This window comes from Indicator indicator, chromosome 29 (assembly GCF_027791375.1).
Source record: "Indicator indicator isolate 239-I01 chromosome 29, UM_Iind_1.1, whole genome shotgun sequence".
Classification (NCBI taxonomy): domain Eukaryota; kingdom Metazoa; phylum Chordata; class Aves; order Piciformes; family Indicatoridae; genus Indicator; species Indicator indicator.
In genome coordinates, this window is record NC_072038.1 from 8,226,391 (window position 1) to 8,252,400 (window position 26,010).

At 49.4% G+C, this 26,010-nt stretch overlaps 1 protein-coding gene across 1 annotated transcript in view; it reads left to right on the plus strand.

The window, feature by feature from the left end:
• Positions 1-26,010, plus strand: part of SLC39A11 (solute carrier family 39 member 11) — a 100,347-nt gene that overhangs the window by 22,707 nt on the left and 51,630 nt on the right. Inside the window, exon 5 of the mRNA XM_054393895.1 lies at positions 5,044-5,188. Within this exon, the coding sequence (XP_054249870.1) occupies positions 5,044-5,188 (145 nt within the window). The remainder of the gene's footprint in view (positions 1-5,043; positions 5,189-26,010) is intronic.

Here is a 26,010-nt window from a genome sequence, read left to right on the forward strand (position 1 = left end):
GGGATGCTGTGCTGGGGGAATGCAGAGCTGGCTGAGCATCTTACAGTGGGATACCTGGTGGCATCATGGCCTTTGAACCCCATCCCTGGCACATCTTCACCTGCCTAACTCTTTCTGCTCTTCTAATGAGCACAGAAGGTCCTTCAGAGCAGTCAGGTAGTGTTTGGCTTTTTTTTTTTTTTATATTTTTTCAAATTATTATGTTTAAAATGTTGAGCTTTTGTAGGTCAGTGATAGGGCAAGAGGAAATGGCCTCAAGTTGTGCTAGGCAGGGTTTAGGAAAATTTCCTTCCCCAAAAGGGCTGTCAAGCCCTGGAACAGGCTGCCCAGGGCAGTGGTGGGGTCCCCATCCCTGGAGGGATTGAAAAGCTGAGTAGATGTAGTACTGAAGGACATGGTTTAGTGGTGACCTGGCAGTGCTGGTTTAATGGTTGGGCTTGGTGATCTCAAAGGTCTTTTCCAACCCAAATGATTCTGTGATTCTATGAAATGAGGAGGGCTTTGCAGGAGTGTGGATGTGAGCAGGAGGAGTTGCCTTCTGCACCCTTGGTGGTGTGGCTGGGGTGCGGCGCTGCTCATTGAGGGCTTGGCTTATCCCTTGGGACACCAGCTTCCTTGGGGGTTGCTGGTGCTGTCCTTGGACAGCCCTTTAGGAACTTTGGGAATGATGTGACCAGCTGAGGACTCGAGAGAAGAACCTAAAGGGTGCTGAGCAGCTCTCGGTGGGTTACAAGTGAGCGCTGCTGGCACTGGGGATCCATAACCGATGGAGGTTCACTGGGGAGCATCCAGCCCTTGAGCTGCTGTTTCAAACAACAAAATAGCAGCCTGTGGTTTTACATGCAAATGGGAGCTCTCTGAGAACTAAGTGCTTTCCAAGGGAGCTCTCTTCCTATCCCCTCCTGTTTCATGTTTTTAACCTAAATCTGTGTATCTGCCTGGGACGAGCCAGGGCCTCGCTGCCTGCTGCCTGCACAGCCTCCCCACAGGCACAGAGCTCAGTGTGGATGTGCAGAAGGGAAGCTGAAGGAGAGACTGCACTGAGCTCACTGGGGGTATGGGGGTTGAGGGCAGGGTGGGGCTGGGGGGAACAGAAACATGGGCTGGGGATGTGCAGCATCTCTCCTTCCTCTCCTTGCTCCCCAACCCTCTTTTCTTACCCTTATGGCCTTCAGGTCTCTGATCTGTTATCACTGTCTCTCTTTTAATAAGTGTGAAATGAGGGCCTCTGGGCACCATCAAAGCATGGCTTGTTGTTGTCTCTTATTGCCTCTGTGTTAGCTCCTGGGCAAGTGAGGAACATTTTTATTATTATTATTTTTTAATACAGTAGTAAAATTTATTCCATTTCTCTTCCCTGTTGAGCAGCTTTTTGCTGCTAGTTGATGTGTTATGGTCTCTGTTTCCTGTGGCTTTATGGAGCCTATTCCAGGGCATTTGCTGGGCTATAGCCAGTAGTGAGATATCCCAAGGGAAGAGCAGCATCACCAACCTTCCCAGACAGGCAGCACCTCCAGATGGTGCACCAAGTGATCTGCCCAAAGCCAAACCATCAGCTTTGTCATCATGATTCCTTTATTAATTTATTCTCCTTCACTGGCCAGGTGGGGAAGAGCAGGTTATTTCTCAGAGGTGTCACTCTTTCTTTTCAAAATTGGATTCACTTTAACAGGGAACTTGTGTATGAGGTTGACTAGGCAGCAGGATGCAATCCAAGATCTTTGCTTTGTGTAAAAGCAAGTGGCTGCCTTCTCCTCCCTGCCTCACCCTTTTGCCCAGCAATAGCAGAGTGATGCCATTGGTACCAGGGTGATGGCTGCAGTGCCTAGGGGCTGGCACTCTTCATAGATTCAGAGAGTGGTTTGAGTTGGAAGGGACCTTAAAGATCATCTAGTTCCAAGCCCCCTGCCATGGGCAGGGACACCTGTTACTAGATCAGATTGCTCAAGGCCTCAACCAACCTGGCCTTGAACACCTCCAGCGAGGGAGCATCCATGACCTCCTTGGGCAAGTTGTTCCTTTTGGGTAACAAAAGCAGGATCTGCCCAGTTAGGGAGGTGCTGCATGGAGTGGGGCTCTTCTCTGCAAAGATGCCTTCTGTTTTCTTGTCTGTTTTCACACGTGGGGCCCTGACAATCTGGTGACCTTTCAGTTATAGCTCCATAAGCAGAGCTGAGTGCACTGGGGGACTCCCGCATCCCAGAATAGTTTTCCTCCAAGATCTTCCTGTCCAAGTCTCTCGTTGCATCTCGCTTGCTGAAATAATCGGCCCCCGTGGTTATTTCAGATAACACTAATTGCTGGCATGAACTAATTAATGTGGGTTGACTCTTCTCATTCTAATGCTTTTTTAACCCACTGACACATTCCAATTAAGGGCCTCATGCAGGGACCTGACTCAGAGCAGTCACAGTTGGAATAAATCCTGTGCTTCACTGAAGGTCACTGATGCTGCTCCAAGCCACCAGCATCATGTGTTTGTGGTTGCCAGCAGGGAGCTGACCTGACCTCACCATCAGCATCTGAAATATCTTCAAGTTTGCCCTCACTGAGATGCAAGCAGCCTGGTGGGCACCATGTCACCAAGCAACTGATGTGCTGAGAATGGTGGCACAGCAAAGAGCTGTGGGGGAGCTTCTCATCAGCACTCCAGACCTTGAGGCAGGCGGGCTTGACCTCCTGAGGACTTTGCTTGTTTGCATCTGTAGCTGTATTGCAGTGGCAATAGAGGGCACATGCTGAATGTCACTTGCCTGCTTGTGCTCCTACAAGTAACTTCAGAGTCCTCCAGGCTCTGGCCATGCCCTGGGCTCGCTGCCCTGCTTCTGCTGACCAGACCCAGGTGAGAGGCAGCTGGTTGTGGGCTAAGGGAAAGCCACAAAGCTGGTGGGGATAAAGCCTACCTACAAAGCTGCTGTCGCAGTGTTTGTAGCTTGTTTAGTAAAATACCAGTAGGAGCTAGACGGAAGGAGAACCTTCTGCTCTGTGGAACCTGGTGTGCCCAAGTCTGAGGCAAGAGGGGTGGCAAGTGGGAGTCAGCTGTTGGCTGGAGAATCTGTGCAACACTTACAAATCCTTCCTGTGCACTTAAAAGATTGAAGATTGCCTTCTGCAGGGCCAATTTCCTATCCTTGCTTCTCCCTAGGTTGATATTTTCCAGAAAGTGATGCTTTGCAGAGGAGAAAACCTCTTTAGCTTCAGCAGGACTGGACTCTCTTGAATTTGGGGAGACCACACTGCAGAAAGGCCAGCAGCAGGGCGAGTCTGTGAGCTTCCATTCTTGGTCTCTTCCTATGCTGTCCAAGTCAGGTCATGATGCTGGAGTTCCCCTCTTTCCTCGTTGTGTTGTGTCACTCAGCTTTTGCTGGAAAGTGCTTGTGAGACGCTGGCACAGGTTGCCCAGGGAGGTGGTGGAAGCCTCATCCCTGGAGGTTTTAAAGGCCAGGCTGGATGTGGCTCTGAGCAGCCTGCTCTAGTGTGAGGTGTCCCTGCCCATGGGAGGGAGGTTGGAACTGGATGATCCTTGAGGTCCCTTCCAAACCTAACAATTCTATGATTCTATGATTGCTACCTGCTCTTCCAGCTCTTGCTCAGGAGCTGAGGTGCAGAGGTATTGCTGTCTCTCATGGGCAGGTGGGATGGATTTCCCTTCACCCAGGGGGATTTCAGCAGGGCACCTCCTCAGGGTTTCTCTGGGTTAATGGAGGTGAAAGTACCTTCATTAAATTGCAACAGAGAGCAGACAGCAAATCCGTGATTGGTATTAACAGTGGCGGTCAGACTGTGTTATGCAAATGATGGGAGGATAGACAATTTAGTTATTCATCTTTAACCTTTAGTTTTGTTTAAGGTGACCTTAACACATGGAGGATCTCCTTACCCTCTCTGGTTGTTCAGTGTATGTTTGTTTAGTCTGCTGCCATCAATCCAGCAGCTAACGCTGTGTTCCCAGCCTCTGATGCCAGGTGCAGCCAGGACATCCCTCCCTGTGTGTGCTCCTGAGGACTGATTCCCAGCCCTACAACGAGCCAGGGACCCAGGGTTCTGCTCCCTGTGTTTTGAGCAGAGCTGGTGCCACTGGGTTATACAGCCACTGTGGTGGGACACATTCCTTTCTCTCAACTGTGTGGTTATGCCTCTATCCTCATGTTTCCTACTGGTTTGTGGGTTTGAGCAGCATGGGGACATCCAGAGACACCTTTCTGCCACGTGTCCAGCACTGTGGGGAGAGGCAGGAAGAGTGTTTGCTAGGGTTTGTTGGCTGATGGAGATAAAGACCCTGGCACATCCTTGAGCTGTAGCTGGTTTTGCTTGGAGCTGTGTCCAGGTTGGCAGGAATCATGGGAGCAGCATGGATGTCTGCTTGGGTTCCCTGCAGACTTTGCACGTAGCTGGACAATATTGACTTTGGCCATCTCTCTGCTTTCTGGAGGTTACAAATGAGTCCAAGTGAGTCTGAAGTTTCATTGGGCCATCTGAACGAGTCTCACTGAACTAACACTGGGTGGCTGTGAACTTAGTGTCTCATTTGATGCTCACATGGATTCAGTTTTCAATGAACTAGTTCCCTTGCAAGCTCAATCCACGTTGAAGACATGGTAGCCTACTGCAAACTTCTCCAGGGGTTAACCCAGCAGCTCCACTGTCTGACAGCAGTGAATGTCACTCCTTGTCTGCTGCTTTCCTTCAGGTTGATTTTGGAGGGAGTTGTGCTTATGGAATTGCATTTTTTTGTGCTTATGGAATTGTGTCTCTTGCTCTTAGTGCAGTGGAATTTTGGCTTTCTCTCTTTAGCCTCGTGCTGCTGGGCCCACAGCTCTTGTTAACCATGTTCTGGATGTTTCTGCTGGAAATGCACATTTAAATCTAGACGAGGGGAACCCAGAAGACATGTCCCCATGCAGCTGTGAGAAGCTGCTGTGATGAGTGCCCTGATCAGCTTCCCAACCACACAGATGCCAGAGCAGTCCCTGAGGATGGGGCTGAGAGAAAGTTGAAAAGGTGATTTGGGAAAAGACCTTTAATTTCTCTCTTGCTTTGCAGGGTTTCAGTGGACCTCCCCATGCAGCATTTGCCTTGAGCTGTGACCAACGAGCAGTGAAAGAAAAATCTGAGCATGAACCTGCCCAGCAGCTGGACTATGAGAGCGAGCTGTCCATCCGGATAGGTAGAGCTGGGCTCCATCCAGGCAAGCATCCTGTCATATACCAACAGGGACAGTACCCCTGTCTGTTAAACTGCCACCTAGGCTGTCATGTATGTGATTGAAATTGGATTGGTTTTGACCTGTGCATGCAAAATGCACCTTTTCCCCTCTCTGGGTCTGGCTTTCTGCTGGCTCTCACTCCAGGAATCTTTGCTTCTCTCTTCCCCCTTCAGTTCTCCAAACCGCTTGCACGTCTGTCTGTGCCTATGAATTATTGATAATTAGATATCCCATTCACCAGGGAAATGAAATCATCAGCTTGCTTGACAGAAGCTTATTTTCAGCGTGGGCACAGCGAGCACTAACCCTGCCCTTGCCAAGCTATGCCACGTTGAAGGTGCTTCACGACACCGACCCTTGGTGGCCCTCCCTAATTACAGAATAGGACTGGCAGTCATGCTGTCACTCCTTGTTTTGGAGGTTAATAGAATTGTGGCTGCCTAAGTATGGAATAAAATGTCTTGCTGACAGCTATTTCCTCTTTAAATAGGCTTTAAAAAGGGAACTTTTTAGGTAAGGTGGTGAAACCTCATGAGGCTTCCTCAGGTACAGGGTGTCTATAGGGGATGGATGGTGACCACCCTTGCACCCAGCTGTGTGTGGGGGGACATCCCCTGAGGAAACACAGTTTTCTATTCCTCTGCTTAATGGCAGCTCTTCAGTAGATAAAGGAAGTGTAATTTAGTGAATTAATCTTATTGCTCCTCTACATTTTCTTGGTTGGAGAGGAACTGAAATAGTGGCTTGCAGTAGCTGGAGTACAATGGGGAGCAGATTGAGCTGAAGAAACGCTCCTTCATTTTGCAAAGAGTCTTAAATTGGGCTCTGCTATCTAACTGCATTGCTTAATTACACGTTTGACAAAGTGATTCAAATCCACAGGATTTTTCAGAGCTCAAAATACCAACTTGGCTTCTTCCAAAAGGGTGGAAGGAAGTTTTGTGTGTGGGACTCAGGGGGCTTTGCATCCTTGAAGTCTCTTAGCTCCTGCGGAAAGTGCAGGTTTGAAGGCTGCTGTAGCCCCGCAGGCTGTGAGGCTGGGGCGGGGTGTTTGATGTTGTTGTAAGGTGGAAATTTTACATCCCAGGTACAGTTTAATTTATTCTTGGAGAAAAAAAAAAAAAAAAGTAGGAAACCCTGCAATTTTCAGAAATTTCAGCTGCTGGAGTTTTCTGGTTTGTCTTTGCTTAGTTGCAAACAATTACCGTGCAAATGGTTTTGAGAATACAAAGTTTCCATCAGATTTCATTGTTCTTCCTCTCTCTGGGGAAATGGTGTTAAGAATCTACAATACATTAATTCTTTCATTGTCTCTTGCTGTGGGTTTGGGGTTTTTGTTGTTTGTTTTGTTTGTGGGTTTTTGTTGTTTTTTTTTTTCTTACTGAAATGAACTCAGTGTTTTCACAAGATACCTCCAGCCTTCCAAGAAAGCAGCTTTTCCCCAGCTCTGGGTACTGCTTGTGTGTGCTGTGGGGAATGCTCTGGCAAAGTAATGGGTGTTTTCAAAGTCTAATGGCTACTAAGAGGAGTGTTTCAGACTTAATCACTGTTGAATCATTGACCCTTCCTTCCTATTTACCTCTTTTAAAATTGCTAAAGCTGTGAAAACAAAGAAAAATCCCAAAGCACACTGCTGCCTGGTTTTGTGGTTGTCTTTGCTGCCTGGAAGTGGTGGTGAAAAGCAAGGGAACTGGTATGAAGATGGTGGAGACTGTGTAAATGTGCAGCTCTCCAGGGCCCTGCAGATATGTTGTCAGCATATCTGGGGCCTTTGCTGTAGGAGATGTAAATGTGTGTTTAATGTGGCTGTGTGAGAGCTTGGGAGCAGAAGTGACTGTGGTCACACTGGGGTGGTAGGATCCTCATAGCTGCACTTAGCCAGTGAGAAGTTTGTGGTTTGTTTCTCTTTTTTTTAGAGCTGTAGAAAGGGAAATGGAAGAAATGCAATAGAGTCACAGAATTGTTTTGGTTGGAGGAGACATTTGGTTTAAGATCATAAAGTCCAACCGTTGACCCAGCACTGCCAGGGCACCACTAAATCGTGTCCCTCAGCACCACATCTGCGTGGCTTCTCAATCCTTCCAGGGATGGCAACTCCACCACTGCCCTGGGTAGCCTGTTCCAGGGCTTGACAACCCTGCTGGAGAACAAATTGCTCCTCATGTCCTATCTAAGCTGCCCCTGGCACAACATGAGACTGCTTCTTCTTGTCCTATCACTTGTAACGCAGAAGAACAGACTGCCTCCCACCTCACTACAACCTTCCTTTGTGGTAGATCTATCCCTCATCTACTCTGTTAGGAGAAAAAAGTTCTTATTCTACTTTTCCCCCTAGTTAGCAGTGTATTGGGGTGGCTCTGTTCTTCCCCACCATCCCAAATCCTTTGGTTTTCCCATCCATGGTACATGGAAGCATAGTATTGTCTAAACCTGGCTGAGAGCTCCTTTCTGACTCCATGGCTGGGGCTCTGCTCCCCTTGTCCTTCAGCTCCTCTCCAACCTTCTGCTGCCCTGTGGTCACAGGCAGTGCTGCTGAATTGAAACAAGATCTTTGTGGGTTGCCTCTTGGATGCCTGAAGTAAGGCTCAGGTATCCATGTGGAGTGGAGTATGGGTGGATTTGGTATCAAATGCAGTGCAAAGTCTGTGTCTAGACTCAGTATTTGATGAGTGGGATAATCACTAGGCTTTAATTACTACAAAGGAAAGAGAATTCAGCCTTGTCTTTAATATACCTGGGTAGGTAAGGGATAGAAATCCCTATTTCTCTGCTTCCCTTGGAGCAGTTTGGGATAAAGCTGAGGAGGGTTTGTCTATTCCTCTGGGTGCAGGTGAAGCCTCCGCCACATTGCTGTGAAGAGACCCAGTGGGCTGTGACCTTGCTGCTGCCTGCCCTGATGCCTAAACCTCCCACTGCCACAACCCAAGGTTTTGGAGCAGCTCAACCTGCTTGAGTTGGTGAAATTAAAACCAGGGGAAATAAGTTGGCAGGGTCACCATGGGCTGTAGTGCTGGAAGGCCAGGTTTGACCCCTGGAATGGTAGCTACATGCAGGGTGTTCTTGGGTAGTTCTCAGAAAGGATTTACATACAGCAGTGCACCTTGAAACCTGAGCTGTGACTCATGCTCCTCTCAGCTGTATATTTAACAGCCAGGCATGTTGGTTCTTTATCCTGTCCTGGTGCTTAGTGATTCACATTGCTCCAAATCAGATTACAAAGTGGAGTGGAGTGGGAGAGCAGTGATGTTCCTCAGCAGCCTCCTCTGCTCTTGCTTTTTCACATCCTTGCTACCCTGTTGCAGGTGGAAGCCCTTCTTGTGTTCAAGGATGGGCTTTCTAAGGTATGCTGGGGCAGAATTTACAGCAGCAGTGTGGTTGTGAAGTACCCAGAGTAAAATAATCAGTATCACTTTGGTGACCAGCTGGGAGCATCCTCAGTGGTTGTCTCAGCTCCAGCCCTGAAGAGTTAAACAGTGGTAGCCTCTGAGTTGGCTGCTGACCCAAGCTGCAATTAAAGCTCTGCTGAAGTACCTGGCTGACCAGCAGGACTTCTGCTTGCTTATTGTCCATCCCAGATGGACAGACATCTGTGCCAAGGGGGTGTGATGTGCTTCTGGCATCGTGCTGCCAACACTGCTCAGGCACTGATGTTACTAAAGGTGATCAGGGTTTGTTTTAATGGCTTGATGGACATTTGGTGTCAAATGGTACTGTGGTGGTGTTCCTGCATGGATGTTCAGTAGGTGAATCCAAATGGGTTCAGCAGTTGGAAAGATTCTGCTGTTTGAAGTGGTGTGCTTAAGAAATTAAGTGGATTGGAACTGGTTACTTGAACGAGCCATGGGGTTTGGAGGCATCATAGAGAACCCTCATTACATGGAATTTGTGTTTTCTTTCCCTTAAATTTGAGCTGCTGCATCAAAACAGCTGCAGTGTCGCAGAGGCTTGGGTGATGTTTGAGCCAGGGAAGCTCTGGAGCAGAAGAAAGGGCTGGGTTGAGGTAGCACATGGACTTGGGAGGCCCTGGTGCCAAGGGGAAACCTCCTCCATAGAATTGGCCACTTCTCATCCAAAAAGCACCACTGCTTTGCTGACACTTCCCCTATAAATTTTCTCCTGCTTCCCTCCTTCCCTGAACAGAAGCAGAGGCCATGAAGGAGGAGGGATGATGATGTATAAAGCCTCTCCAGCCATGAAACTCATCTTGATTCATTGGGGGAATATTCAGTCAGAGCCTTGTGCGTGAATCCAAAAGGTTCGTTAAGTCATCACAGCTTACATAATGCGAGGCTCCTCCTGCAGAGTGGGATGCTCACCAGTTTGAGATGGTTCCAACTGTATTTGGGATAACATTGACACCCTCACACTGTACTTCATCTGGAAAACTGCTGCTTTCAAAAGGCATCAAGTGACGTTGAGGTTTAATAGCCAGGCTCAATGCTGAATGCCTCTGGTCATGCCTGAATTGATTTAAAGATGTCCTAATGCCCTTTTCTGGAGTGATTCAAATGGTTATTGACCATCCTTGTCAGGCTGGGTTGTGTGGTTGGTTTTTATAGTCATGACTAGATGTGAAATTATATAGACAGAGCTGCAAAAAACCCCAAATCAGCAGTCAGTAGCATAGGAGCACATCGTGCCTCGTGAGGTGATGAAATGCTGCCTTCACACAGGGATCTGCCCCCCATCACTCTGGCCTTTCTCCTTGGATTAGGGATTTGGACTTTACAGGACTACATGCAGCCTGGGGGGGTTCATGAATCATAGAATGGCTTAGGTTGGTAGGGACCTTAGAGATCATCTACTCCAACATCCCTGCTGCTGGGAGACCTTATTGCCATCTACAACTACTTAGAAGTGGGTAGCTTCAGATTGGATGTTAGGAAGAAGTTCTTCCCCATGAGGATGGTGAGACACTGGCACAGGTTGCCCAGGGAGGTGGTAGAAGCCTCATCCCTGGAGGTTTTTGCAGCCAGGCTGGATGTGGCTCCGGGCAACCTGCTGTAGGGTGAGGTGACCTGCCCATGGCAGGGGGGTTGGAGCTGGATGATCCTTGAGGTCCCTTCCAACCCTGACAATTCTATGAAGGGAGGTTGTAGCCAGGTGGGGGTAGGTCTTTTCTCCCAGGCAGCCAATGACAGAAGGAGAGGACACTGTCTCAAGCTCCACCAGTGGAGGTTTAGGCTGGGTGTTAGGAAGAAATTCACAGAAAGAAAGATTGGCTATTGGAATTGGCTGCCCAGGGAGGCAGTGCAGTCACTGCCTCTGGAAGTGTTTAAAATAAGACTGGATGAGGAACTTAGTGCCATGGCTTGGTTGATTAGATGGTGTTGGGTGATAGATTGGACTTGATGATCTTGAAGGTCTTTTCCAACCTGGTTAATTCTGTGATTCTGTGACACCTCTCAACTAGACTCAGCTGCTCAAAGCCTCGTCCAGCCTGGCCTTGAGTACCCCCAGGGAGGAAGCATCCCCAACCTCTCTAGGCAGCCTGTTCCAGAAGTTTGTTCTCTTTTGCTCTTGGTCAGTGTTGTCTCTGGGTCTAAAGATCTTCCTTTCTTCTGTTTTCCAAGAGGCACGTAAAAATGTCTTGGTTGTATGTGCAGAGGCCCCAATTCTGCACTCCTACACTTGTGGCAGCCTGCAGTGAATAAACCTCCCAGTTGGGCAGGTCACTCTGGGTGTAAGTCATGAGGATTTTCAACTCCAAACAGCCTGATCTCCGAGGAAATGTCACCTTGTATCCTACCAGGAGAGAGCCCTGGCTTTAGGTGTCCCATGCTGTGTCAGGACTGCCTGTCTCCATCTCAGAGGGCTCTCAAGGTGGACATCTTTGTGTTTTGTAACCCATCTGTTTGCTGCTGCTCATTTCCACCTTGCTGGGGTGAGCAGAGCCTGTTGTCACACATTGTGGTGTTTGTGTTATTACTGCTAGGGAGGAGGAGGACAGCCAGCCTGCAGCAGCACTGGCAAAATGACTTCCAAATTCCTTGGGGGGAATTCTTTCCTGTGAGGATGACTGAGCTCTTGAGCAGGCTGCCCAGAGAAGTTGTAGAGCCTCCTCTGGAGAGATTCCAAACCTGCCCACGTGTGATCCTGGGCACTCTGCTCTGGGTGACTCTGCTTTAGCAGGGGGTTGGACTAGATGATCTCCAGAGGTCCCTTTCAGACCCCACCGTGCTGGGATTCAGTGAATTCAAGATCCCTGCGAGATAGGTCTCTAGGTTCAGCTGCCCTTTGAGAAGTCTTGAGGTTGTCACACCCTTTGAAGAGAGGTTTTGAGTTGGAAGGCTGGCAGACCCTTTGAAGATGAGGAGAAGTCTTGAGTTGGAAGGCTGGTAGAGGTTGGGGGCACTTGTGGAACGGCTCCCTGGGGTGAGCCTGGCATAACGTTTGGTAGCTTTGTCCTTTTGCTTCATTCTCAGCTGGACAGTGCTGGAATGGGCATGAGAGCTGCTGGCAAGTTCAAGCAGCTGCTTTAGCGGCCCAAAGAGGCATGAGCTGCCTCCACATTTGCTGCTTTCATGATTGCTTGTACGGGGAGAAGTGCTGTGCCAAGAGGAAAGAACCATCCGTCCCTCTCCGCTGATGGCATCTGTGCCTGTGAAGTGTGCCCTTGGCATCTCACACTGCTTCCTGCTGTTCTTTGCAAGTGTTGTCTTTCATGGCTCCTTGTTACTGCATCCTTCTTTCCTGGTCTTTATCCAGTGTCCTCCTAAAAGAAACGTGGCCAGAATGGCTTAGCCTAGCCACAGGCTTCTCTGTTTAGTTCTGTTCCACTGTTAAAGTTGAAGGAGAGCTACAGCCTTACTTCCATCATCTCCCTTTCAAGTTGAAGACTCTGCAGTGAGGACCTGCAGGTGGCACTTGAGCTTTCCAGGGGAGATTGTGTGGGTGGAAGAGGCCAACACAAAATGCATTTGCTAGGGATTTGGTGTGCACCAGCACTGGTGGCATCACTGGAGGACTGAGCTGTGCCCTGCAGGCATTGCAGTGGAGGATGTGCTGTGATGCCTCATGCTGGGCATGGGGCACAGAAAGGGTCAGACACTACCTGATAATTGGAAGAGCCTTTGCCTTTGAGGTGGCTTTTCTTGTATGCCTCTTAACCTGTCTGTGTCCACACAGGCACAGATTTAGCAGCACAAGGACATGACTGTCCTGCTCTGCTGTTTGGTGTAGGGTCCAGCCATGTCTTTTGCCTGCAGAGAGGACCAGGCAGGTGCATAATGCAGTAGGGTACCATGAGGGTAGTGGAACACTAGAGCAGGTTGCCCAGGGAGGTGGTTGGGGCCCCATCCCTGGAGATATTCATGGTGAGGCTTGACAGGGCTCTGGGCAACCTGATCTAGTTGAGAATGTCCCTGCTGACTGCAGAGGGTGTGGACCTTTGGAGGTGCCTTCCAACCCAGACCATTCTATGATCTGCAGTGCTTGGTGGCTGACGAGCAGGTGTCTGCATGCTGGCTGTGTGTGGTGGTGCTGGAGAGGGAGCTCCTGGGGAGACCTTCTCACCTGGCACCATGACCTGCACACCCAGCCTGTAGGACCATGCAGTTAGCACCATGCTGTGTGTGCTTGCTGCTCTGTTCTGTGCTCATTTTGAGGTGATTTGTTAATCTTTGAGGTTTATTAAAGTCTGTTGAGTGATGTGCTGGTTAGGACCCGTGCTCCAACATCAGCTGTGTGGGCAAGCTTGGAAGCTGCCCAGGGGCTTTCTGTGTGTGGTGCTTAGGGCCATTAATCAGAGGAGTCATTTCCCAAATTGAGCCTCGTTAACTCTGTGCAATGTTATCAAGGAACTTTAATTTCCTGGCTACACCTGACAATCTGTTAAGTCTTTTTAATCCTGCAGCTGTATAAAACAGGCTACTCAAGCTCCTTCCCATCTTCAGCCTTTAGACTGCAGGCACCTCTGATGGCTTCTGTGTGATGCTGAGGGAGTGGTGATGGTGCTGGGGTCAAATGTGTACAGGCACTGGTGCTGTGATCAGTCCTCTGGTAATAGTTCTCCTGGCTTAGCAAGGTAACAGGGTGTTAAAACATGCCCTGAGGAACATCTCCAGATGCATGTTGAATCACAGAATGGCTGGAGTTGGAAGGGAACCTTATAGATCATCTAGTTTCAAACTCTCTGCTGTGGACAGGGATACCTCACACTAGACCAGGTTGCTTGGAGCCTCATCTAGCCTGATCTTAAACACTTCCACAACCCATTCCAGTCTCACCACTCTCCTAATAAAGAATCTTCTCCTGATGCCCAATCTACATTTACCCTGCTTCTAGTTTAAAGCCATTGCCCCTTGTCCTCTCACCACAGATCTTTAGAAAAAGTCCCTCCCCATCTCTCCTGTAGTCTCCTTCAGGTACTGGAAGGCCACTAAAAGGTCTTCCCAGAGCCTTATAGAATCGTAGAATCAAGAAGGTTGGAAGAGACCTCAAGGATCATCGAGTCCAATCTGTCACCCTACACCTCATGACTATCTAAACCATGGCACCAAGTGCCACGTCCAATCCCCTCTTCAACACCTCCAGGGATGGTGATTCCACCACCTCCCTGGGCAGCACATTCCAATGGCCAACCACTCTCTCTGTGAAGAACTTTCTCCTCACCTCCAGCCTAAACCTCCCCTGGCACAGCTTGAGACTGTGTCCTCTTGTTCTGGTGCTGGTTGCCTGGGAGAAGAGACCAACCCCCTCCTGGCTACAACCTCCCTTCAGGTAGTTGTAGACAGCAATAAGGTCTCCCCTGAGCCTCCTCTTCTCCAGCCTTTTCCTCTCCAGGATGAGCAGACCCAACTCCTTCAGTCTGTTCTCTTATGAGAGGTACTCCAGCCCTCTGATCATCTTTGTAGTCCTCCTCTGGACCCTCTCCAACGGATCCACATCCTTCTTGCATTGGGGTCTCCATAGCTGGACGCAGTACTCCAGGTGGAGTATCACAAACCTATATCTTGCCAGAGTTAAGGACAAAAATCCTGTCTCAGCCCAGCTCCAGGCTGAAAGAGGATTAGCAGAAGTGGAGTTTGGGTGAAGCCCCTTTCCCTGCAGCTGCTTTCAGGAAATGCTTAAATTTCAAGGTTTATTAAACTGAGCTAGCAGTCAGCATCATTGCCTCTGGAGGGGGCATTGTTTTGGCTTCATTCAGTGAGCACAGTGATTCATTTATTTCCTAGCTAGGGTTCTTCAGTTGAATGGGGATGGGAATAATTTTTAGTCACCCTAAGGAGGCTTTAGAGGAGTGAAATGAAAATCAGGAGCTCTAGCAGCCACCCTGTGTTATGGCAGTGATATTGGCTGAGTTGCTGGAGCAGGTCCAGAGAAGGGCAGCAAAGCTGGTGGAGGATCTGGAGAACAGGGCTGGTGAGGGATCTGGGAGTGTTTAGTGTGGAGAAGAGGAAGCTGAGGGGAGACCTCATTGCCCTCTGCAACTATCTGAAAAGTGACTGAAGCCAGGTGGGGGTTGGTCTCTTCTCCCTAGTCTCAGGTGGTAGAATGAGAGGAAATGGCCTGAAGTTGTGCCAGGGGAGGTTTAGGTTGGATGTCAGGAAAAATTTCTTTCCTGCAAGAGTGGTCAGGCATTGGAACAGGTTGCCCAGGGAGGTGGTAGAGTCACCATCCCTGAAGGTGTTCAAGACATGTGTAGACATGGTGCTTTGGGACAGGGTTTCAAGGCCATGGTGGTGTTAGGTCAATGCTTGGACTCAATGATCTTGGAGGTCTTTTCCAACCAAAACAGTTCTGTGACTGAGTGATGCCAGAGCTTGTCTCATGAAGTGTAGGGAGGCCATCACCTGTGCTTTGGAGGAAAGGGAATAAACTCCATTTAAAAAAAACCAAACAAACAAAAAAAAAGGCTGTTCCTTGGATTCAAACTAAACCAACCTTCTGAGGATAACAAAGTGTATGAAGAGCCACAGCCCAGCTGTGTCACCAAGGATTCACTGAAGCTTTGAGTGTAGAAGTGCTTGTAATGGGGTTTGCAATGGATGGGCAGGGATTGGAACCCTCCCAAAATGGAGCTAGGGAGGGCACTGAAGTAGTCCCCAGCCCCCTGCACATCTGTGCAGAGCAATTTGACCACATCATGGAGCCAGGCAGGTAGATATTTCTATCTACAGAAGGTGTAGCTATCTAGCTATCTAGCAGCTTGCCCTGTGGTTCTGGTCATGCTTTTAGGTGACCTCTTTTCTTCTTTGCAGTGTGGCCATCAAGGGAGCTGTGTAGGTAGAAGCCTGTGCTGCTTTGGGATTTTTAATTGCCTGGTGGTTGGAGTGTGCTGGGAGCATCCTGGCTTCTGCTTTGAGTTAGCTCTGAACAAGTGCAAACCTCTGCAGCGAAGCTACAGCTGTTCTCTGAGTGCAGGGAGGGAGGTGGAGGAACACCACTGACCATCTTTTTATTGTCTGCAAGCATGAAGTGCTGGTGTGGGGCTCTCTGTCTCTGCAAGGCTGTGCAAATGGTTCCTGAGCTGCTGAAAGACAGTGAGACGTTTGGCAGTACCCACTGCTGGGTTGGCACCCTCTGTCTCCCCACTGGGACCAGTAGGTGTTTGGGTGCTCAAACGCCTTTGTGGAGCTGAGTCTACTCCCCCCCAAAGATGGATAAATTAAGACTTTGATATTCTTTGTGATTTGGAGCTGATGGGTTGGGGTTGGGAGCGCTTGGTGAAGTCTTCTGCACCACTGCTGCTGCACCTGATGGGTTTTGCTGCTGCAGACCAGTTCAGCTCCAGTTAAATCACAGCTGAGCAGTCAGGGAAGCTGCTGGGACAGAGCTCATCCTGCTTGGGAGCAGAGAGGGGTCAGGAACCTTTTTTTTTTTTTTCCTTCTGAAAGCAGTGGGCTTGTTTTCCCTAATCACTGATTCTGATGTGATTTGTGCTGGTGATTTCTTTCCCATCTGATTTCAATTCCAACACGTTTTGATTTCAGTTCACTGTGTCCTGAGACAGTTGTTCATGTCCAGGCCTCTCTTTTATCCTTTCCCACGTGGTATATGACACAGGATGATGGAATATGCCTTTTCACTAAAAGAAAGAAATAATAATCAATGCTTTATTTCCTTTCCCCTTGCCAGGAAGCTTTCCCAGATGCAAATATTGACTGTTCAGATAAAAGCCACATTTGTCCTATAATTGCTCTTTAAATAGTAGGACTGGTGGGTTTACACCATAATTGCTCTTTAAATCAGTGGGACTGGTGGGTTTGGACCAAAACTGCTCTTTAAACCAGCACAGTGCAGGGTGGGTGCTGCACTGTTTAGACACCTGCCAAATGTTGGTGACCTGAACTGCTTGGATAATGTTTTGAAGCAGCCTCTGCTGTTGCCCAGGTTATGCACAACAGGGAGCTGATGTGGCACATCCATCCTCTCCTGCACACCAGGGTGACTTCAGCAGCATCAGTATTTTCAGTGGTGTTTTCAGTGCATGTTTGCCCTGAGAGGACAGCTGGGCAGGTGAGATACCTGCTGTGGGAAACGACAGGGAGCTGGTGGTGCTCTGCAGCAGAGGTGGGCACCTTCCTGGGATCTCTGTGCCAGGATGTGGCACCCAGCCCATGGGGAGCCCATGGGTGCCTGCTCTGCCCCAGTGCCTATGGGGTGTGAGAGGATGGCTTCTGCCCACAGCCACGTGGGATGGTGGTGTGGAGCCACAGAGGGTGTCTGATGCAGGAAGGCAGTATCAGGGCCTTTCCAGATCTTGGTTTTTACCATGAAAATCCCAGGGTGCTTTTTAGCAGCTGGTTCCTCCCCACCCCCAGGAAAGGTCATGCTTGGTGTGGTTAATGCTGTTTGTGTACCCACTCACAGCTGTGCAAGGCTTGGTGGCCTTTCCTGAACCGATCCAGGCTGCATTTCCCTCAATCCTGGCTCTGTGACACCACCCATGACTCAGGGGCACTGGAAGACCCAGAAGCAGTGGGATCTGGTCCATCATTCCCAGGATTCACACTGCTCCCTGAGGAACAGCACTGCAGTCCCTGTGCCAGGCTGACTGGTGGGAGGGTGCCCGGAGTTGGAGCAGGAGATTCCCTGTGCTTACAGAGGGATTTTTAGGCATTTGAAGGCAAAAAGCTCTGCAAGGGGCAGAGGTAATGAGGGCTGTGCTCTGGCAGCTCCTGCCTTGTGCAGAGACCCTGCTGCCTAATAAGGCAGAGGCTGTGATTGAGGCTTTGTCAGCTCCTGCTCTTTTGCAGTGCCTCTATTTCATTTGAATTTCTCAGCATCAAAAGAGAATGAGCTCCTGCTGGTGCTGTTCCCGAGGAGGGAACTCAAACTGCAGAGCATCTTCCCCTTCATCTGCCTGTTCCCTTGAAAGGGAGAAGAGCTTTGAAGCAGCTGCTCTGCCTTCCCTGCCTCCAATCTTCCTGCTGCTGCCTGCTGCATCCCAAAGCCATTCAGTAATGTGAAAATGTGCTTTGTGGCTGGGACATGAGGAGGGGGATGTGGACCCCTGCCCGAGCTGGGACAGGTCCATGCACCAGGAATCCCAGCCTGCACGGGAGAGGTGTTGGATAAATAACCCCAATTAGAGAGTATTTTTCTGCCTTTCACATCGGCACTGCCAGACTGAAATGAGTTTGGGTTTCAAGCTGAGCCCATGTAATGAGTTAGTTGCTTAGACATCCTGTCCATCACATAATGTCCCTCTCAGTGGGCTGCTGTAAATAAGGGCTTTATTTCATCCCCTTACGGAGGGCAAACAGCTTTCAGCCTGGCTGTGTGGATGATTGTTTGGCTTGGGCTTGGTTTTTCCTTGACTTGCAACAATGCACAGAAATAGAATGGGAGAAAAATCCCAGAACCCCAGACTGGTGGGGTCTGGAAGGCACCTCTGGAGATCTAGTGCAACCCCCTCCGCTAAAGCAGGACACCCAGAGCAGGTTGCTCAGGATCATGTCCAGGCAGGTTTGGAATCTCTCCAGAGGAGGCTCCACCACTTCTCTGGGCAACCTGCTGCAGTGCTTCAGCACCCTCAGCAAAGTTTTCCTTTCATGTTCAGATGAAAAATAGGCTGTTCCTAGCTTGAGCAGGATCTGGGGAAGTGGTGCTGTCCTCCTCTTCAGAGACTGCTCCAGGAGTTACTTCATCCAGGTTTCGCTGCAGAATTGCTGCAACATATGAGCAGAGATCTCAAATCAGCCTTTTCTCCCTTATTTTGTAGCAGAGTGTGGAAGCATGAGGGGTGGTGAGGCTGGAACAGCCCCAGCACCTAGAGCAGGAGCCAAGCCTGGCAGCTGCCTATAAGGGAGGTGTGAGGAGAACGTGCTGCCCCTGAGTGTCTCTGTACCTAGGGCCTGGGCTGGGGTGATGAGGACTGATGGCAGCAGGGCAGGACCCACTGCAGGCAGAGCTGGCAGTGGGTTTGGGTTAGATTGGATATTAGGACAGACTGCATCTCAGAAAAGGTTCTGAAGCATTGGAAGACACTGCTCAGGGAGGTGGTGGGGTCACCATCTCTGGAGGTGTGCTTAGGGACAGGTGTGTGGATGTGGTGCTTAAGGACATGGTTTAGTGGTAGTGGTGGGATTGTGAGCTCCAGACAAGCAGTTGGACTCAGTGATCTCAAAGGTCTCTTCCAACCTCAACAGTTCTCTAATTCTTGGGAGCTCAGCAGGAAAAGGTCTTTTTATCGTTTTTTTTTTTTTTTTTGTCCCCCTGCTTTTAAAGACTTGGTGGTTTCTCTGTATCTCTCATAAGCTTAAATGAAATCTCTGTTTTTCAGGCTATGCTACCTGCAAGTCCTAAAGCTCCAGTGTATTCCTGGCCATCTGTGTGTCTCTGTAACAGCAGAGCACTTGCCCCAGGCCCCAGTTTTGCCATCCCTGTGTGAGCCAAGCGGGTGATGCCCTGTGGGGCACGTGCTGCTCGATGATAACTCTGGCCTCTGGGGATCTGGAGAGAGGGAGCAAAGCTGAGGCTGATTCTCTACAAAGCCCTGAGATGTGTCTGTGGCAGCAGATGGTGAGAAGTGCCTTAAAGTCAGGATGAAACAGCACTGAATTCCCAATTATCTATAATTAAAATGCTGCTTATTTATTTATTGTGCTGCTGATGGGCGGCTCCCCCTTTGTCAGGGGCTCTGACCGTGGGCTGCAGCTTGGTGCTTTCTCTGCACCTCCTGGTGGGAGTTTACAGCACCCACAAACCATGCTCTGATTTAAAAACAATGAGTAAATTGTTTGCTAGGCTCTTTCTGCACGGGAATCTCTTTCCAGCATACAGGCCATAGAATGGGTTGAGTTGGAAGGGACCTTAAAGATCATCTAGTTCCAGATGGGGACTGTCTCCCATTATCCTATCCCAGGAAGATGCAATTTGTAGAATAATATTTTGTCTGTTGTTTTCTGGGTGTTTGTTTTTTTTTTTTTTTTTTTTTTTAGTTGCATATCCTTTTCTAGGTGGCCTTGGGCAGCTTTCCCAGAGTGTGGCAAGGTGGCTGACACACTTGACTCTGAACACTTCATTAGCTTCAGAGGAGAACTCCGCCTGCTCTGAGTCACAGCCATGCCAGGCTTGGGGGCATTGGCCATGCTCAGGAAGATGCCTTGCTGCTGGGTGCAGCAGCCCTGAAAAACATTTGTCATTTTATGCACCATGTCAGTTTTTTGCTGGTTTGGTTCTAGGGGGTAGATTTGGGGAGAGCAGGATTTGGCCTCAGCACCGCATCTCTGCATGTCGTAGGCATCGGAGCCCTACTGCCTAGGGATCAGAAATGCCTTCAGCTGGAGTTGCCTGGGAGGCTTAGTGCTGAGGGCTTTTCCGTGGAAAGGCAGATAAAGGCTGCTTAAAATAATCCTTTAGTGAAATACTAGAGACAAATGTAAGAAATGGATGTTTTTCATGTGTGTGTGTGTGTGCTTCCCAGCTGAATTCCCGTGCTGCAGTGGAGGAAGGAGAGCTTAGTGCTGTGCTGCCGGCTGAGTCATCCCTGGCTTCCCACCCCGGGATGAGGGAGATCGATTTGCTTTGGATTCAAGGGAGAGAAAAACAGAACCCAGTTCTTTCCTGTCATAAACACCAGTAGTGGTTCAGATCCCTTATTTTAAAAGTGATTTTTGAGAGGTATTTGATGCCCTCCCTTAGTTCTGTGGCCTCTGCCAAGCTGAGGGGAACCCCCAGGAGATGTGGTCCTATGGATCTTCTATATGTTGAGGAGCAGCAACCTGCTGGAGCATCCCCTCTGCCCCATTTCCAGTGAATGCAGTGAGCTCAAGCCTGGTTGCTGGGGAGGACAATGATGATGTTTGGCACAGCTTTGTGCTCCGTGTGGCCTGGGCTGTGTGCTTAACCCTCTGGAGGGGAAGATGTGGTCAAACCCCTGGAAAATTGGCACATCCTTGCTGCAGGGCTTGGAGCGATCACAGAGGAGTCCTGGTGTGAGAGGAACTGTCACAGAATCACAGAACGTTAGGGGTTGGAAGGGACCTCGAAAGATCCTTGAGTCCAACCCCCCTGCCAGGGCAGGAGCACCTAGAACAGGTCACACAGGAATGCACCCAGGTGGGTTTTGAATCCTGACCCTCTCCAGCTGTCCTCAATGGCTGGCTTGGAGCTGAAGGCTGGATCCTGTTTCTGCTTAAACTCTGCCAGAGACAGGAGTTTTTATTTCTGAGATGTTCATCCTACATCCATAAATCAGAATTTATTGAAGGCAGAAAGCCCAGACCCTAAGCAGAGAGTCTCACCCTGCAGCTGAGGCTGTGGCTGAATCCTGAATTCTGCACAGCAGAATGCTGCAGGTTGAGCCCTGGTTTTGCTTTTTTGGCTTTACCGTAAAGAGTGCCTAAAATAGGAAAATGAAGCATTTAAGAGGAGGCTGGATAGTGCTGTCACACAGAAGAAGAAGTCTGGGATCCTTTCAGTAACATGGAAATGTTCCTCTGGCTCAGTTCAGATCCATGTTATTCCCTTTGGGCATTGCCCTGCTGCAGTGGCCAAGTGCCTCAGAAGTGGGGTAAGTGAAATCTGCTGCTCTGCTTGCTGGGTGCTCATTACATACCAGCTAAAGAGCATCCCTCAGGCATGGACTGGATGTTGGTGTGGGAGCATGCCCGTGGGTGCTGCTGGGATCCAACCCCTATGTGTTGACATCACTGCAGGATTTAGGGCAGGGTCTCATCACCTGAGTCCATGTCAGCTCCATGTAGCAGTGGTGCTCCTCTCTGGCCTCTTCTCTTTTCCCTCCCACAATCCATTTAAAATTTGCCTTGTTTGCAAAAACTCTGCTGTCTGCTGGAGTTTGTTCCTGTGGATTGAGAGGGTGGCTTATGTGTGATACCATCAGGACATCACACTCCGAAACTCTCCTGGCTCCGGCTGCGGGCGAGCGGGCGATGATGGATTGTGCTCCCAACAGCAGCCTGGTGGTTTGGCTTTGCCAGGAGAGTGGGCAAAAATCCAATCCTCTTATCCCTTCGGGAGGCGCTGGGATTGATTTTGTAAGTCCGAGGGCTGAGCTGCTGAGAACAAAGGAGCACTTTATTTATTTTCCTCAGAAATCGATTACTCATTTTATTTCTCAGGCTGAGAGTAGCCTCTTTTCCCAAGCCTGTGCTTGGGCTGCCCAGCCATGGCAGCCACAGATCCAAAGGGATCAGTGCCTTTCCCAGCTGTGGCTGGTGGGGAGTGAGGATGGGAGCCCCAGATGTGTCCCTCCAGACGTGGGGTTATTGCAGAGCACACGTGAAGCTGCTGAGCAACAAATGCAACCTGCAGCTTGGGGTAGTCTGTGTCTAGGAGCTGAGGAAACAGCAACATCTGCAGAAGTTGTTGCTTTACAATTTCCCCTAAGTATCCTCCACCTCAGGAAGCCTCATTTTCAAATGAAAGGTGGTGATTTGGGAAAGATGCTATGTGGAGAAGATGTTTGGTTCAGAACAGGGCAGCTTCTGCCCCTAGCTCCTGCTGTCACTGTGGGCACTGCTCCATTGTGCCTCTTGCATCTCTAGTTATCATAGAATGGCTTAGGTTGGAAGGGACCTTAGAGATCAGCTACTTCAACTTCCCCATCATGGGCAAGGATATCTCTCATCTAGACTCAGCTGCTCATCCTGGCTTTGAACAACCCCAGGGAGGAAGCATCCACAACCTCGCTGGGCAGCCTCTTCCAGAGTCTCACCACCCTTGTGCTGAAGAACTTCTTCCTAAGATCCAGTCTTACCCAACTGTCCCTCAGCTTACAACCATTCCCCCTTATCCTATCACTAGCACCCTTATGAAAAGTCCCTCTGCAGCTTTCCTGCAGTATCAGAATTGTTTGGGTTGGAAAAGACCTCTAAGATCATTAAATCCAACTGTTCACCTAATACCACCACGGCTATTAAACCATGTCCCAGAGTGCCATGTCTACTCATTTTTGGAACACCTCCAGGGATGGTGACTCCACCACCTCCCTGGGCAGCTTGTTCCAATGCCTGACCGCTCTTGCAGTAATGAATTTTTTCCTAATATCCAAGATCTGGTTAAAACCCTGGGCTCTATTGCATTTATTTCCAGACAAAAATTGATTTGCAAAGAGAATTTCTCTAGCTGGATGCACTGTGTCCTTTCTAAACAGAAGAGGAGCAGGTAATGTTAAGTACTGGCTGAGCTAGGGGGAAAGAGTAAGAGAAATAATGGAGAGCAAGGACTGAGGAGCTGATCTTGCTTGTCTCTAGTTTGGTGTCTTGTAAATGCTGCTAAGAGATGTCATGGTGGAAAGCAAGCAGCAGTATCCACCCTTCTGCTCTCTGGGATATCGATGGCATGGTCATGTTTGTAACTGATAGTTGCTCCTGGAGGTGGTGCCAGCCTTGGTTTCTGCTCTGTGGATCTCCATGCTTTCATTCAGCTTGAATTAAAAGCAGCAGGCAGCAGGGAAGTGTAGAAGGAAGATGAGCCTGGGTATAATGTGGCAGTAAGAACTGGATTGAAATGCTGAGGGGGTGTGGAACAACTTTGTCTGAGGAGGAAAAGCTGAGAAACCTGGGGCTGATTAGTCTGGAGAAGACTGAGGGGATTTTCTCAATGCTGATCACTAGCTAAAGGCCAAACTCTCTGCACTGGTGGCCAGTGACATGACAAGGAGCAATGGGCATAAACTGCAACCCAGGAGATTCCATCTGAATATGAGGAGAAGCTGATTTGCTGTGAGGCTGCCCAAGCTTTGGAGGTTGTGGAGTCTTCTGCTCTGGAGAGATTCCAACCCCACCTGGACATTGTGTTCCTGGGCAACCTGCAGTGGGTGACCTTGCTTTGAAGGGGGGTTGGACTGGATGATCTCCAGAGGTCCCTTCCAAACCCCACCTGCTGGGGTTCTGTGAAATTGAGGTTTGTGTGTGGAGGGGACATGATGCCAGAGCATCCTTGGGCAGGAGGCAGAGGCAGCTCCTTTGCAGATGTAGCCCCAACATGCCAGGACAGTGCAGGGATGCCCTTAGTGATGGCAGCAGGCACTTCCTCCAAGCCCATGGTTGCATGCCCCCATGCTGAGCTGCCTTGAAGCTGCTTGGAGGATCATGAGCCCCGTCCTCCTGTCTGTAAGATTATCATTTGAGCCCTAATAAGATAACTCCTGATAAGAATCCCTGTTTTCTTTTTAAGCAGGTAATGAGATTATTTACTTTTTTCTCCCTTCAGAGATTTGCTGCCTCTGATCTTGCTCAGATCAGAAGCTGTTCCCTGCCAAGGATCAGAGACCCAAACATAGCTCAGCCACCTGAAATGATTAAATTAACTGGAATGTGCAAAACTTTCAGCATGAAACGATCCAGTGATGCACTTTATCTACTGGGAACTCTTTAAAGAGCTCTTGGAAGTTAGAATGAGTTAGTTTGCTTAAGAGGACCTGGTGCATGTAATTGCAGCCAGCGTCGTGCCGTCGCTCTCGTCCAAGAAATTAATCTTTAAACACCACTAACGTGGAGTGAGGAAGGTTTTGGCAATCCTCCTCTCTTCTGACGTTGGGCAATCTGTGTTGCCTAAGGGACAAGCAGCACTGTGGCCTTGCTGTTACTGCAGGTTGCCACCACATGCTTGGTTGATGCTGTCTCACCTTGTTGTCGCTCTGGTTTTGGTCCTTCACCGGGATGCTTGGTAGCACTGTTCAGTGGGAGGTCCCATGCCTTACTGGGGAAGCTTCTTGATTTCTGGGTTTCTGGTGGTTCTGCTGGGATCTCCCTGTAGAGCATTACCCCTTCATGAAGTTGGGAGAAGATCACAGCAGACGGTGGGAGCTCTTTCTTCTCCTAGACTTCTCCACATCCTTCTATTCCTTGCCTTTCTTTTGCTGCTGTAGCAGGAATTCATAGAATCGTGGAATCACTAAGGACTCTAAGATCATCCAGTCCAACCACCAACCTAACACCATCATGGCCATTAAACCAGGTCTCAAAGTACCATGTCCATGTTTCTTGAACATGGGATGATGACTCCACCACCTCCCTGAGCAGCCTGTTCCAATGCCTGACTACTCTTTCAGTAAAGATATTTGTCCTAATATCCATCCTAAACCTCCCCTCACACAATTTCAGGCCATTTTCTCATTCTCTCACCTGATACTAGGGAGAAGAGACCAATCCCACCTCACTCCAACCTCCTTTCAGGGAGCAATGAGGTCTCCCCAATGCTCTGGAGCAGTTGCTGGGAGCATGGCAAGAAAGAGGTACCCTGGGTCCTGAGGGAGTGCTGGAAACGTGCTGGGTCTCTTCGGGCTGGGGTGCTCCCAGTGTGATGTTTGAGCTGGGGTTTGGGTATCAGACTCCCCTTTGCTCACTCGCTGATGCTCTCTTTGGAGGTGGAGTGGAGGAAGGACCTGGCAGGGCTGATGTAGGGCAGGTTGGTGTGCTCCAGTCCTCTTGACTCCAAACTTCAGACAGATCCCAGCAATGATGGTGTGTCTGGGAGCGAGTGGCAGTCAGTCATGCTGAATTAAACAACCTTTTATGAAAGCTCCTGTGCACGCTTGGATAAATGAAGGCGCCTAATAGACAGTGAGTCATGACACTCTATTTATCTTCCTTGCTGAAAGCCTGAGCAGATGCAGAGACCTCTTTTATCTGCCAGAGACATTGGAAAATGAATTTGTTACGTACAGGGTGGGGGCTGGAAGGGGGGAGCTCACGCCAACAGGCTGGGGCTGTAGTCCCTGCAAACTGGTGTCCTGCTCCTGCCACAACCCCTGGCACAGTGATGGGGTTGGTGGTACTGGGCTCTGCTTGGGCAGCCTGTGCTCTCTGCTTGAGCAAATGAAGCTTTTGGTAGCAGTAAAGAAATGCTATTTTTAATAATACATCCTTATTATGACTATAGTTGGGCAAATCCAAGGAGCTCCTTTTCTAGCAGTTTTGTAGGAGCTGGATTTTTCCCCTGCTTTGGGGACTCATTCCTTTAAAGACAACCTTTTCCCTTGGCAGTTTTATTTCCAGCTCCAGCATGATTGGTGCTGTCAGACTCGATCAGAGCAGAGATGTGCAACCCGGGACTCCTGCCTGCTCCCCTCTGCCTGGCTCAGAGCCTGAGGCACTCACTGCCTCTCCCCATACCTGCCTGTGAAGGGGAGAGCAGATATCCCTAAGAGGTGCTGTGCTTAATTACTTACAGTAATTAAAACCTCTTCTGGAGGTGTTGGGTAAGAGCAGTGTGCCTGCACGGTGGCAGGGAGCAGATGCTCGCTAACAGCCATCTGCTCTTTAGCTGTGAGGCCCTTCTGTGCTCCTTGAAACTTAGATTGGACATTAGGAGAAATTCTTTTACTACAAGAGTGGTTAGGCATTGGAACAGGCTGCCCAGGGAGGTGGTGGAGTCACCATCCCTGGAGG